The 14,956-nt window shown below is 39.1% G+C and overlaps 1 protein-coding gene across 2 annotated transcripts in view; it reads left to right on the top strand.

The window, feature by feature from the left end:
• Positions 1-14,956, top strand: part of dmd (dystrophin) — a 1,291,331-nt gene that overhangs the window by 864,884 nt on the left and 411,491 nt on the right. For both annotated transcript variants that reach the window (XM_048602828.1, XM_048602824.1), the window contains exons 47-48: positions 962-1,046; positions 10,036-10,274. In XM_048602828.1, the coding sequence (XP_048458785.1) occupies positions 962-1,046; positions 10,036-10,274 (324 nt within the window). The remainder of the gene's footprint in view (positions 1-961; positions 1,047-10,035; positions 10,275-14,956) is intronic.

The raw sequence follows: 14,956 nt of genomic DNA, 5'->3' as shown, positions 1-14,956 counted from the left end.
AAAGGAAAGATTAATAAGTGTCCAGAGAAAAAAAAGTGGGTTGTGGTGTTTCAGCTATGTGCTGTTCAGGTGGTTGTCAAGGCTCTGTGTCTTAAGTCATTTTTTATGAAGAGTTACTGTACCTGCAATAATATTTGTCTGGTATTAATACTAGACTTATCAATCAAAAAGTCCTAATGTAAAAAAAAGTTGCCTTTCCTTAGCAAATACAATGTTTCTGTTACTATTGTTATGTTGGTGTTCAGCTGATTAAGTTTCAATGTTGTCAATTTTCCTACCAGCATAATAGAAAATAGTGAATAACCTGTTAAAACTACACCAGCAAACATAGAGCAGTTGATAGCATTTCTCACTGATCTCTGTGCACAGTCAGCAGTACATTCATATGGCTGATGATGTCTTACAGACACAATCATTACTTAGAGCAGTTTGAATGATTCCAAGGTACACATTTGCACCTACACTGCTCAGCAAGGTGTTGCTAGTGTTTTGTTACAAACGTGAATAATAGAAGTTGGTTGTTAGTGATGTTCAGCATTTGTACATAAAATATCTCATTGAGTTATTTGTTGAAGAAAACAAGAAGTCAATAAATGTCTGTCATTTACCGTCTCATCAGATGGTGGCTGAATAGACTGTGTTATTAGTCTTAATGTGATATGAAGTGATGGGGAGAGTAGAATTTTGTCTCTGCTGCCAAGAGGGTACAGACTAAAATGTACTTAAGGGTGTTGAGCACATCTTGGGCAAACCTGAACTTTTTCAGCTACTGAAATAGTGGTTATCTCTCAATATACATCTGCAATGTTAATGTTTGATACTCAAACTGTGAGGAAAATAACTGACCTGTCCAGCATAACCTGCTAATTACCACTCTAATCACTACAAATAATGGAATATAAAATGCTAGGCTGTATGTACCAACTTGTTAAGGTTTATGTTTTTACTTAATATATTTTAGGGAAAAATTGAAGATCTAAATTCTGACTGGAAGGAGATTAACACACTACTGCACGACCTGAAGCAAAGATATCAACCTAGTGTTCGTAAGTTGACTGCTATATTTGTGATCCATAATGGTAATCATTAGATCATCTATGTTTCTCATAATCGTTAAGGATCTTGTTAGGTTCAAATGTTCATAGATTTATTAAAAAAATATTTTGGGTGTATGCCAGATCATTGGAAAATCAAATACGTTTCAGTTTTGAATTCAATCTTTGTGCAATGTTCCAGTTACACTTTTTTATTTATTGATGGGATGTGGGCATCATTGGCTGGACCATTATTTATTGCCCATCCCTAATTGCGCAGAGGACAGTTAAGAGTCAATCACATTGCTGTGGGTAGAGTCACATGTACACCAGCCCAGGTAAGAATGGCAGATTTCCTTCCCTAGTGAACCAGATAGGTTTTCCTGACAGTTGGCAATGGTTTCATGGTCATCACTAACCTCTTATTTCCAGATTATTCTTGAATTCTAATTCCACGATCTGCCATGGAAGGATTTGAACTCAGGTTCCCAGAACATTACCCAGGCTTCTGAATTAATAGTTCAGTGATAATACTGCTAGGCCATTGCCTACTCAGGCTGAGAAGACTGAAGGTCTAAACAAGGCAAACACTTTTATTATGCAAGAAGCAGCTTGTGAAGAGACTGTCTCCCTGGTCACAGCTTGCTTTGTAGATTTACACTTTTCTGGGTGAACTATGACTTGCCAGTTTGAAGTATATTTGCATAGTCAGTGAGTGATTGTTAGATCATTTAATATCATATTTGAAACTCAGGACCTTCTGATGTGTAAAATAATAGGAGACCAAATCTGCCAGATAAGGAAGTAAAACTTCACACTGGTTGGAGGAAGAGAATTCCTTACTAATTTTCCTTGTTTAGAAAATGTTTCAGTGTTCAAACTGTTTCTATTGCAATTCATCACAGATGATCAGGTGGATAAAACATTGTTTGAAAGCGTATTTTACATCTATGGATTGGCTCATATGAAATGAGAAATGGTCAGAATTATTAAGTCAGAAAATTAGATAAATAGTACAGAATAACATTAAAAATTGCATTACGACAAATGTTGAGATAATTGCTTTTAAGAAAGCATTTGAAATTGGGTTAGAAATAATTGCAGAGATGGTTGCTGCTGACTTTGGCAGGAAAATGCTGAAAGCATTTATGTGAGATTCCTTTCACCTACAGTAGCCTTTTTTTTAAATCTTAAGTGGGTTACCAGCAGTCCTAAAATAGCTGGAAAAGAAATGTTATATAGATACATTTAAATGAATACTAATGCAGTCATGTGGCATGCCTTTTGTCTGTTATGTTAATATAGGCAGTTACGGTAATCTAGGTTGTGGTGTTTAATGAAAGAAATATTATAAGTTTAAATCTGGTCACCAGCGATTTGTAGAGTTGATAATTATTTTGAACGGCAAACTGAAAGAGAACTATAAGTACAATGAATGGATCCCAACTTCATTACCAGCAGGAGTTATTTTGTAAAGAAATAATTGCATGTGATACTGTTAAATACAGTCTGGCTAAATGAAAGTGACAGAAACAAATAGCAGCCTGCAGATGCACCACAGACCAATCAATACTGGGTGGTAAAGATCATTTTATAATTAGCTTTATCTTGAAAACATATTGGTTCATTATGTGAAAAGTAATACAGGAGTAGGAGTGTGTTAGTCTGCAAAATACCCTGTACTCTGTGTGTAAATGGTAATAACACTAGCACCGAAGAATGAATAGCAATGTTAAAATTATGTTAACGTATGTAATAATGTGCATACATTTTTTGAATAAGATTAAGAATTACAAGCAAAGAATGTGTAATCTGTACAGTAATGTTGGAACTTTTGATAAGTGACATCATTAAAGACATTGATAAAAACTTGGCAATAATTGGAATTGATTATATCTGCCTTGAATGAGCAAATATAGGATTCTCTTTAACTACTGCTGAATTTTCAGGTTTGATATGGTGCACATTTTAACATCCAGTCGCGATGTTTTGAGTTGAATCAGTCGCCTTTGATTTCAGGTTTTTTCAAGGTCAGGCCCCAGAATATTTGTGATTTTTTTTCCAATTCCACTAACCTGAGACACAAAATGAAATACAAACTTACATAATAAATCTTTCAATTTCAATTTGCTGCCGGGAAAATACTTGAGTACTCTCCTGAAGTCATTGAGAATGTGCACTGCGGAATAGTTTATTTGATTAGAAGAGAATATTTTAATGCAACGTGTGCAATTTACTGTTGTGCTGTGATTGTGTTGGGGGTGTGTGGTGAGGCGATGGGGGGAAGTGCAGACTTGTTGTTCTTATTGCTGTTATTATGCTGTACAGACTGGATCTTAAAACTATCAGAAATCAAATTTCTGTGACACTATTTACACAGAGGTTTTAGACCTTGGGCAGAATATTATTCCTGCTATTAGAGTCCACCTTCCAGCCAATGCTGAGCACTAGTTATTGGAATCACTGTGTTTGAAGCTCATCTTATTACCGTTCACAGACAATGTATGCTCCTTAAATATTTATGTACTAATTTGTACATTCTGCTATGGTATCATTCTGCAACAGCTAATCCTTTTACTTCTACAGAGAAATGACTATTCCCTCCTTCCCTAGTCCTATTATCCAAAATAATTGCCAATAATGCTGTATAGACTCGTGCTTAGTGTACTCCAGATGTCCTGCCCCTGGGATTTTTAAATTAGAGAAGCCAAGTATTTGAGTGACGCAATACCTCTAACACTCTCAAGTTGTCATAAGGCGAGACCCATGCATTGACATTAAAAAATAAAGCACCATTTTCCAGAACTACCATATTAATGTACCATATTAATGAATGTCCTTAGCATCTTCAAACATCACACCAATGCTACTTAAAGCGCAGAAATTCTGCTTGCACATCAACCAATTGTTGATTGGTTTCCAATCTTTGGCAGGCACAGCTGACCCAGGTTCTTGACTGCTACATCGGATTTGGGGAAAAAAAAAGTATTCTTGACTTGTTAGTGGTGTTGGGTAAATGTGCCATTCGTGGCATCCTCTGTGCCATTTTTTTTTTTCCAAATTCAATGGACTGTATAGGACAAATCTGTCAGTAAAATATATCAGTTGTAGTGCTTTTTCATAGCTATAACCTTAAGCTATTGAGATGAACAAATGCCAGGATATAACAATTTGCAAATAACTCTCTTGGAACTCCATCAATACACTGTTTCTGAACTTGTCAGAAGTACGCATTTAAAGGAGATAAATTGTAGAAACTGCAACTGAGCTGACTTTACGGGTTTTCGATGTGAAACCATTTTTCATTATGTTAAAAGCAAAAGTCAGAAATGATACCTGGCATTGATTTAGACGGATGTTGTTGTTTTCTTCAACATTCTAATAGATACCTTGTTGACTGAATATGAATGAGCCTAAATGAGTCTGACTGACTTCTGTGGAATAGATATGAACATTGACTTATGTTAGAGAGGGAGTGTTGATTTATATTTTTCAATGTTCTCCTTAATTCACCAGAAATCTAGGGAATAATTCCACAGCTGCCAACATTGCTTCCTAAAGAGCATCCTTGGAATTTAAAATAAAACCATTGAACAGTTTTTTTTTTGGGCTGCTAACTGGCAAAATATTGTTTTTATAGAAGTATTTAACTCATGTTAATTACCGGACCAAATGAATGTTACAGAGATCAAAGCAGGTGATCTTTGTAGTTAAGAGGATTTTGGTTAGAAGCTCAGTTCAGAATTAAGTAGAATCTAGAAATTAGAAGCTTCTTGTTTGGCTGGAAACGGTGGACAGTGATGGAAGTGGAACTCTGTGCTAAGAGAATGAATTTCAGTGCATTATGGACCAGACCAAATGCCATCAAAATATTCAGAAGGTAGTCTAGACCTAACTTTTTCTTATTTTAAAGGTAAATGTAAGGTGTTGCATCCCAGATGCGATTCAATTGATCAAAAAAAATGGTTTTAAAGCAAAACAAGCTTTATTCATCCACTGTTGTTAAAATACAACCAAAGAAAGAAGGAACACAAATAAAGGTTGCTGGAAGAGCCCAGCAGGTCTGGCAGCATCTGTGAAGAGAAATCAGAGTTAACATTTCAGGTCCAATGGTCCTTCCTCAGAAAGAAGGTATTGGATACCTTAACTCTATTGGAAAACATAACAGAATAATAGATACAGTAACTATTACTAATTAGCTATTCCAGCACAGTAACATCCCATAAACGCACCCTTGGGAAAAGGCAAATTCAGAAAACAGATTGTCTCACATGCAACTCCTGTAGCAGGCAGAGAACCCCAAGCTTTTGGATGTAACTAAGAGAGAAAGAGAAAACAAAAACATCTTCCACCTCTTCAAGACCCCAGCAACAACTACTAAAAGCTAAACTTTCGATCCTAGTTCTGGCAGAGTTTGACCACACCCACTCAGGCTTCTTCCATTGTTCCAACTTTTTTAAAAAAAAGACCAAGATCTCACCATATTAATGAGTGTCCTTAGCATCTTCAATCATCATACCAATGCTACTGAAAGCACAGAAACTCTGCTTGCACATCAACCAATTGTTGATCGGTTTCCAATCTTAGGCAGGCACAGCTGACCCAGGTTCTTGACTGGTACATTGGATTTGGGGGGTAAAAAAAGTATTCTTGACTTTCTGGTAGACTGTTCATCACATCTGCCTCAAAACCTCTCTTCAAAAAAAATGACAAATAACCTCTTAAAGCCACAGCAGCATCACACATGTTTTATCTTAAGCTAGAGAAAGTTGCAATTTATCTAACAGAGAAATAGCATTCTGACAATATGAAGGCAGTGGGAGAGTTGAAAGCTGTTGGACATATGAATCTCGGTATTGCAGTGTACATGTGGAAGTTCATGTGTGACCATGCAAGGTGTCACCAAGGTCAGAAAGTAGAGGGGACAAAGCTTGGAAAAGAACGTATATCAGACAGGCAATAGCATTGTGAAAGGCTGAGTGTGACTAGGCAATAATGGCAAAGACTACCGCTTACACAAAGTTAGTCAGCATACCATTTATTAATTTAGCTGTGTGGAATATCTGGGGCTGTGTGAGAGCAAGTTCCTAACCAGTATTAAATCATAGGGCATTGCTAACTGAGAACCTGTAATAGCACAAGTGTAATCAGAGAAAATGTGATAACTCAGCCTTAACTCTATGGGTGGAATCTTCCTAACATCTCTGCCTTAACATCCCATTACTAGTTAATCTGAATTATCTATGTGCAATCTCCTATTCTCCCACCTGCCAGTTAGAATCTTGATGGTTATACTTCCCAACATGGAAGTCAGTGAAATTTCCTATCATCTTCAGCTTGCCACTAGTTCCTCTAGCTCCCTATCTTAGACATGAATCACCACATCACAGTGGCTGCACACATCCCCATCCATGGATGTTGGAATCAAACATGGAATAGCAACATGGCATACCCTGATCCCACTTACCTTGTGGTTCATTGCTGCACTTTGGAATTCACTGCCACCTCTCATTGAATGTGGCTGCCAAGATACTTTGCACAGAAACAGGCATTAATCTCATGGATTGCACCAGGCTGCAAACTAAAGCTTGTTACTGATTTTGTTAGCATGCCTTAACTTTGCACCTACTCAGATGTTCACAGCATCTCTGCCTCGCCTTATCCTTTTACACTTTGTCCCCTCAGCCAGAGCTTAAGGTTAGTAGAACTTCAGTCTTGACTTGCCTTTTAGTGCAGATACAAAGCAGGCAACTTATGGTTTGAGCTGTCATAAGTCAAGGAGGTGGACAAACTGTTATACATTGTTGTTGTGTTCCAACAATCTCACACCTATACCATGTACCAACATCCTATGTGGAAAACACTGCAGGTGATTCTGAAAGTCTAATGGGCAGAGTCCTCGATCAAGTCAAAGGAGACCTACAGTTCGAGAGTCCAGCACAACAGCAGCTTCCAATGTTAGTCTAGAGACTTCGGCATGGCCAGTGATCTGCCAGGGGCAGTCACGGGATTGTTCACAGCAGGAAAAAATTTAGAGGGAGCATTGGTCTGTAGCTCTCCAGCCCTGAGTGTGGAGCATTGTCAGTCCTGCTTATCCAATGTACCTAGTCCAAGGAGTCACAGTTAACCAGTTGGGGAGTTGCATTCAGATCAGTCAAGGGACTGGTCATTCATTAGTCGGGGCTGTCCATCCACGTCAAAGAAGGGGGTGGGCTATGGTCAGTCTGTGCCCAAAAAGCCAAAGGAACCACTGCCGTGGGAAGTCAATTCTGAGGATTTAGGGCAGCTAGAGGGGCCAGTAATTGAAAAGGGAGGTATTGTAGTATAAGGGGTGGGAGATAATAGTGCATCGGAAAACATGGATTACTGTGGGAGGGGGGAGATTATTAACAGTCACAACCACCCAACCTTGACAGAGAATTAGTGTGGCATGCTGGTTGGCATGACTAAGCTGTGGCGCTGCTGCTTAAAAGGGAATATTGATAGATCAAGTCATAATTCAGAGACATGCGTGGCAATGTTTAGTTGATCAGTACTGTGGGCTCGGCAGGGACTGCCAGAAAGAAGGAATATGGAGGTTCAGGTGGGATCCATTTGATTCCAGGCTGAACCTTTGTCTGACTGTGCCAAGCACAATCTACATTGCCTTCCATGTTCATATGAATCATAAATGCACACTGAAAATGGAAAATAGCTGCGGCCACACCCTGAATGTGTTAAGAAAGTGATTGTTTTTCTATCTGTGCATGTGGGCTCTATTTGAGAGTGAAGTGAGCCTCTGCAAGGAGCAACTGCATTAATCATGAACTTTCACAGTACAGCTTGAAGTCATCTGTAATCATTGTACCCTGCATTTGAAATGTATGCAGTGTGCAACTGTGTAGGACACAAATCTTGGTCACAAGCGATCTTAATCATGCTCGTTGCAAGTGAAGATAGAACAGAAGCAATCACAGGTTACCTAAAATGTGACACCCGTAGGTCACAATTCACAAATATAGTCCAGGATCTCATAAGCTGCACAAGAGCAAATTATTCATCAATATGCTCTTATTATGAGATGCTCACTTTCTTGGGAGATAAGTGAGGGTGGGGGTTGTGGTTAGACAAGGACAGGGTATCAGCATTCATACAGCACTTACAAATTTCAATGGCATTTGTGTGATATAGCTGTGCTGCATTCATTGGAAAAAGATCCCCATGCCACAGGTCCATGCAGAGGCATTCCATTGCCTTCCTTGTCAGAATGCTTCATACCCCACTGTATGGAGGAGGAGGCTAAACTATCAAGGGCCAGATAACTGACAAGCATAGTTTCTGAGGGACAAGGGCTACCCTCTCCTACAATGGCTAATGACTCTGTTATGCAAACTTCTTCCTGAGGCTGGCCATAGATACAATGCAGCACATTTTCAAGTAGGGCCATGGGTGGACCAGACAGTAAGCCTGCTGAGAAAGAAGTTCCTGTGTTTGGATAGGTCTGGGAGAACTTTGCAGTACATTACAGGCAGGGTGTGCTGCATAATTCTTGCATGCTGTGCTTTGCACAACTGCAGCTGACAGGGAGGGAATGTGAAAGACTCTGACAAGCTGGGAGAGCAACAGCAATCTTCTGAGGATGAAGATGAGGGCAGTGAGCAGGAAGAACATCACATTCTGCATGATGCAGCAACAAACACAACAAGCCAAACAGAACTTAATTGATAGCCAGCTCAATGGATGTGAGCAGGGAGCAGTAATCGTACATGAACTGTAACTTTGTTGATCCAAAGGCAAGCAGTCTCTGTCTGTTCCAAGAGACAAATGAAGCATAGGCTTGTTTGTTTATTGTTTATTTTGTTGCTGAATAAAAGTGAATATTTTGAGCCATTTGATGGGGCTTTCTAATATGTGATGGGCCCACATTAAACAATAAGTGTGTACTGGGCTATGTTAGGCATAAGGGAAATAGCAGCAGTCTCTTCGCTAGAATTCGAAGGATGCTATGAGGCTAAGGATGGGTAATCTGTGTTGTTTTGTTCTTAGCTGCCAATAATGTTTGTATGTCCACTTGTATGTGCAATGAAGTGTTAGCCATGCAACCTATGTACCTTGAGAAGCATTTGTTTTTGATTGCTGTCCTACTGTGTACCCGGTGAAAGGCAGACAGTGCAAGACTGGGTGCATGGCTGGGTGTTAAAGCTTGTGCCAGTGCTAGAATCTCAGCAGGTTTTTAGCTGTGGTGAATACTTAACGTCAGTGGTGAAAGGGAGCTTACGATGAGTGGGGCGCCACAGGGGCATGGTACACAGTTAATGAAGTGAGTTTCAGAAGAGACACCTGGCTAGGCCTCAGAGAGGAAACCCTCCATGAAACCAAATTGACACAGCCTGATTCTGGTGTAGTTCATCTCTCTCCAATATATACACAAAAGCCAAGAGACCTGTTGAGTGTTTTCAGCATTTTCTGTCTTTATTTAAGAGTCAATTTCCTGCTTTAATGTCAGATACCTTGATTGTCTTGGAACTTGAGGGCTGAAAGCAGATTTTTCCATCATAAAACATCATCGTTCTGGAGTCATTTGTAAGCTCCTATGGAGCAGCTGCTGTTCTATATATAACCAGGTCCATATGGACATCATGAGCTCCTGTTATGATGCATAACAAAAAATCTGCTGTTAAAGTGTTCCTTTATGACAGGTGATTGGTTAATTTGCATGATGTTATTTTAGGATTCACTTTATTCCACTTTCAGTTTATAATTTTGAGATACTAAAGTTGTCAAGTATACAGAAAGGGAAACAAGCATATGTTTGGTGTGAAATGTTATAATGAATTTTGATGAATTCACGGTGGTTATATTTGTCTCTTTATAACATCCCACCCTTGCAACGAATGGGTTTGGTCCAAGTAACTACATTTGTAAGCCTGTATATGAAATAATCACATTTAATTACAGTTTGGGCTTAATGATCTTTTAAAATGTCCCTCATTGACTAACATTAGTAATCATTTCTTTTCAGTTCCAACCACACAACAAGTAGTTACGGTGGTGACTGAGACCCTTGTTACCACGGATACTTCCATCACCAAGTTAGACATGCCTTCTTCTTTACTCATGGATGTTCCAGCTTTGGCTGACTTCAACAAGGCCTGGGTGGAGTTGACAGACTGGCTTTCATTGCTGGATCGTGTGATCAAGTCTCAACTCGTGACAGTGGGAGATGTTGAGGAAATCAATGACATGATCGTAAAACAGAAGGTACGTGCACAAACCTTTAGCGCTAAATTTCCTTTTGGCATAGCATGTGTTAATATGTTGTTGTCCAATCAATAAAAAAGTAATTTAAAAGCACAGTGAACAATTTCCATGGTAATAGAGGAGAAGTGAATGTACTAAGTATATTGATACAATAGAACCCGAAGCACCAGATAGGTTAAGTCTTTATAGCACTTGACATCCAAGCCTGACTTGGACAATTGTGGAGAATAGCTTTTAAATATGTTAATGGCATGCTTGTAGTGGCCAATCATTCCTTAAGGTTTATCATTATGGATTTGCCTTGGTTACACTGCAAAATGGATTGTACCACAGGTGGGACGTGACATTTTTATAAGCCACAATTATTGACGATGCTAAAATATAGGTTTGCTTTCTTCTCTGATACCAATGATTGTTATTTTTGGGATTAGCATTGTTTAAAGGCATCCTTGGCCAATATCTTTTTTATTGATGTTGAATTTCTTTGGCACATTTTGCTGACTTGCAATTCCACTGACTGGTACAGTCAGCTGAGATGTGTTAAAGTGCATGTATGTTTAGTATATGTAACAGAACCTGTACGTACATGTTTCAGTCAGAGTCAGTTTCTTAACTGGAAGAAAACTTATGATGGAATCAAAACTATTCTGTGAAATGCGTACTATTTTAAAAATAGCTTGCCTCATCACAAGTCAACTTCCCAGTGAGTCTAAACTGTAAACTTTGCCATTAAGCGACTATTGCATTGGTTTCTCTAAACAAACAAACTGACTCTCAGGTTTCCAGCATTTACTTGTGGTAATAGAAATGACTGGAATTGCCCAGTAGGGCGATTAACATATGAAAGCAAAAGGTATTTTTTTTGGGGATGGTAACTCTTCAGAACGTTGAGTTCCCATTTGAAATGTTTTCCTAACTATGTCTTGCAAATGTTTGTGCATTTCCAAAAATAACAGAAACAATTCCAACCCCAGATTTTTGTTCACTTGTCAATTTCCTTTTCAACTCTGCACGAATATCTCCCTTGAGCAAGAGCAAACAGAGTCAGGTACCTTCACTAATAATTTCACGCTTCATGTAAAGAAAATACCCAAGAGTGCTGCTTTAATTTTTAGTTTAACAATATCAGTGTAATTAAATTGAGTGAGCTGAATCTCTCAAATCCTTTTATTTTACTCTGTTCAGTTGCAAATACAATGAATTGCGAAGTGTATTAGCCTGTTTTGTATAGAATTTGGGTTTAAAATAGCTGAGGATTCAGCACACTGTAGATATAGAGAAAGGTAATATGTCATAAGAACTGGATGTATATTTGATAATACTCAAAGAAGCTGCCATTACTGTTTAGGGCACCTGGTTTCTATGTGTGCATCTGCTGAATGTTTTATTTTCTTTTTTTGCAAAATTGCTAAAGCTGTGCTTTATGAAACAACAACAAATCCTTGTGATGTTCCTCCAAAATAAAAAAAACCAGTGCGCTTCACAGGAGCATTATCAAACATTTATGACACTGAGACGTAGCAAGAAACATTGGGCTGAATATTCCTTGGGCTGACGAAACAGGATGGGACATGGATAGTTCTGCAATTTTATACCAATGGCTCATTAGCATAATGGCTGCTTCTGACGTGTTTCCAGGGAAGCTGCCTTGAATGTGGAGAAGGTCGATAGCTATCCACCCATTAGAGGTGAGTAGCCACTTAGATTGAATAAAGTGTCTACTAAGTGCATCCAGTCTTCCCAAATTTTTCAGAGTGTTAGGCACTCTGTTTCCAGGTGGAACCCAGCCAGGGTCCCATGGTTGACAATTTCAGCAATGTGTTCGAGACCCAGAAGTAAAAATCCAGGTCAGATGACCACAAGCTTCATCAATGAGTATATCTAAAGGAGTGTCTTAAAACTGAGAGGCAAGGTAGAGGGTCAGAGAAGTAAAAAGTTAAACTATATATAGCACATTGTTAAGGATATGGGAAATCACAATAAGGATAGTTAGTATTCTTCATTTTTCTGATGTGAAAATTGTGGACACCAGGTATCTGGTCAATAAGACATTCTTTAAAAACTTCTAGGTGCTGAGAAAGAGTTCCAGGACCAACTAAATCGGGAAGAGTTGCAGAAGGCAGAAAATCAGTGGTTAAATGTTCAAAGACTTGCTGGGATGCCAAAGGGAGGGGAAAACAGCACTCAACATTCACAGAGATTGAGAAATATGATTACAGCTGCTTTGCAAGGAGAAATTCAGACAGTATTATGACACTCACAGGTCTGTAGAAGTCTTAATGACTGGTACCTCCACACACAGCAGATGTCCTTTGACATGCAGAAGGTAACTTTGGAAGAGAAACCATACCATGGTGGCTGCAATGGTGCATTTAAGGGTCATGGAGGAGGACCACAGAAAATAGACAGTGGAAGAAGAAATAGGAAACAGGAGGAGTAATGTTGTTATGTAGTATAAGGAATAATCTGTTTGAAAAGGAACTTTACAATGATTTGAACATAGGCTGAGGACTGATTTGCAGGAAGATGCGTTGACCATTTAGCAACCAGCCAATCCCGAGCCCATCCAACAATTGCATCTTTCATCAAATGGGTTTGCAATTTTTGAATGTCATTTTCAGTGGCTCGCATTACAGAATAACAATGCAGCCCGAGTAGGCAGCTATTGAACACTTCGCACCCGCACCCCCCCGCCCCCATCCACCTTTCCATCCCACCCTTGTGTCTTTCACAAGTAATGCACCCATGTTTGCAAAGGTTTTGAAAGATTTGATGAAATAGGGCAGCTTTCAATTGCAAACTTTTTGTTTCACAATCAAATTAAAACAAATTCCACCTGGCAAACACAATCTCACTTCTTTCTTTCAAAAATAGTGGAAAAAAAAACTGCATTCTATGTAAATTTGGTGGGATTTGGATTTTGGATTTTGGCATTAGCTTTCTTACTTATTCAGTTTCTAACTACTGTGACCGAGCTTCTGAGCTTCAGCTTCCCCTAGTTCAATGGCTATGGCTCATTATCAATTGCAGCTCAGCCATGCATCTCTGCTCCTGTTTATTTTCTTTCATGGGATGTGGGTATTGCTGGTTAGATCTGCACTTATTATGAGAAGATTGTGGTGAGGCACTTTCTTGAAACACTGCAGTCCATGTAGCCGATAGGTAACCAAAGGCAGTGATGATAATTGAACAAATGATTTTCCAATGGCCTGTGGATAAACTAAGTGCATATCCTATCCTCCATCCCTTTGCCAACCACTCCTACCTCTGGCTAAGTGTGGAATTAGAAAGAAAGCTGCTGCTATCCTCAGAATGAATGAGGCCATCCTAACTCAACCCTGGGATGTGAACATTGATCCTCATCTAAATTTGGAATAGACATTGAGATATGGCATATGGACCGGACTGTATAATATTAACACACCTTCAAAACTCACAGCCTGTGTCCTTTTTTAATTTACCCATATCCACCTTGTGAAAAATATACATAAAATTATTTTGAAATGCAATTGATCACAAAATATTTTGCCTAAAGAAGAAAGTTAATCGAAAATTATGGTAACCTTATAATGAAACTGAGAAGGTGAAGGAAAATAAAACCCAAGAGACAGGCATGAGTCTGCAGACAAGACTAATAAACAATCCAGCACTCAGTCCTCTCAAGTGGAGATAATATACATAAGGAGGCTTGCCGTAGCTCTACTTGTATTCTAGAAGTGCGGTACATCTGCAATGATGTGTAGCTGACTATTGCTAGATCTGACAACTGGTTACCTCATGGTAATAGTAAATGTCCTTGTAGCAGATGGCAATGCTTTAAGTCAGCTTTTCTGTTCCATGCAAAGGGTAATACAGAAATGGTTGGTGTCACCTTGGCAGCCCAGCCATTCAGGAAACAGCGGCTGTTCATTGCTTTAGGATGGCTTTGGATGCCTTTTATCATGCCAAACAACTGATTGTAAGGTCTACTTTAATTGAGATACTTCTAAGAAAGCATTCAACAATATCGTCGGTCAGATATTTATATATTGTATATTACTGAAGCTGCCAGGGTCTTAAACTTTTGCCAAGATGACCTTTGTTCACCTCTGAAGCAGCTTTTGATGTGTGGATACTTGGCAAATGACCACAGAAAGCTTTTCATTCTCTTCCAAACACATCAAAGAGAGGCAAATTTACAGTGGCAAATCAAATGAGGCAAGAGTAGTGCTGGAGACAAAATAAATAATTCACAATTAGCACAGAAACATTGTACGTGCAATATGCAATTTACGAAATGACTAAAATGTGCTTATTTCTTAAGTCCCTTTCAAAATACCTACACTGCTAAGCATTTCTGACAACTACAATTGCAAGCACATGAGGAGAACTTCTGTTTACAACGCAGACCAGTGGACCCACCCATTCCCATCAGTGCCCAATGATTTTGCCAAGGTGCCCAATTAAAATTGTGGTCAGCGTACCTTGGGGATGAAATGATGTAGCACCATTGAGTGATAGGATAGTATGGAGATTTGAAAAAACGTATGCATGTAAGGGCTGTTTTCACCTTTCTCTCTAACTAGCATGGGTGTAATGACTGAGACAACAAGGTGCAGGGCTGGATGAACACAGCAGGCCAAGCAGCATCATAGGAGCAGAGAGGCTGACGTTTCGGGCCTAGACCCTTCATCAGAAAAGGG

The sequence above is a fragment of the Rhincodon typus genome, chromosome 11 (genome assembly GCF_021869965.1).
Source record: "Rhincodon typus isolate 14 chromosome 11, sRhiTyp1.1, whole genome shotgun sequence".
Taxonomy (NCBI): Eukaryota; Metazoa; Chordata; class Chondrichthyes; order Orectolobiformes; family Rhincodontidae; genus Rhincodon; species Rhincodon typus.
The sequence above is the reverse complement of the archived record's forward strand: the minus strand, read 5'-3'. Positions and strand labels throughout refer to the sequence as shown.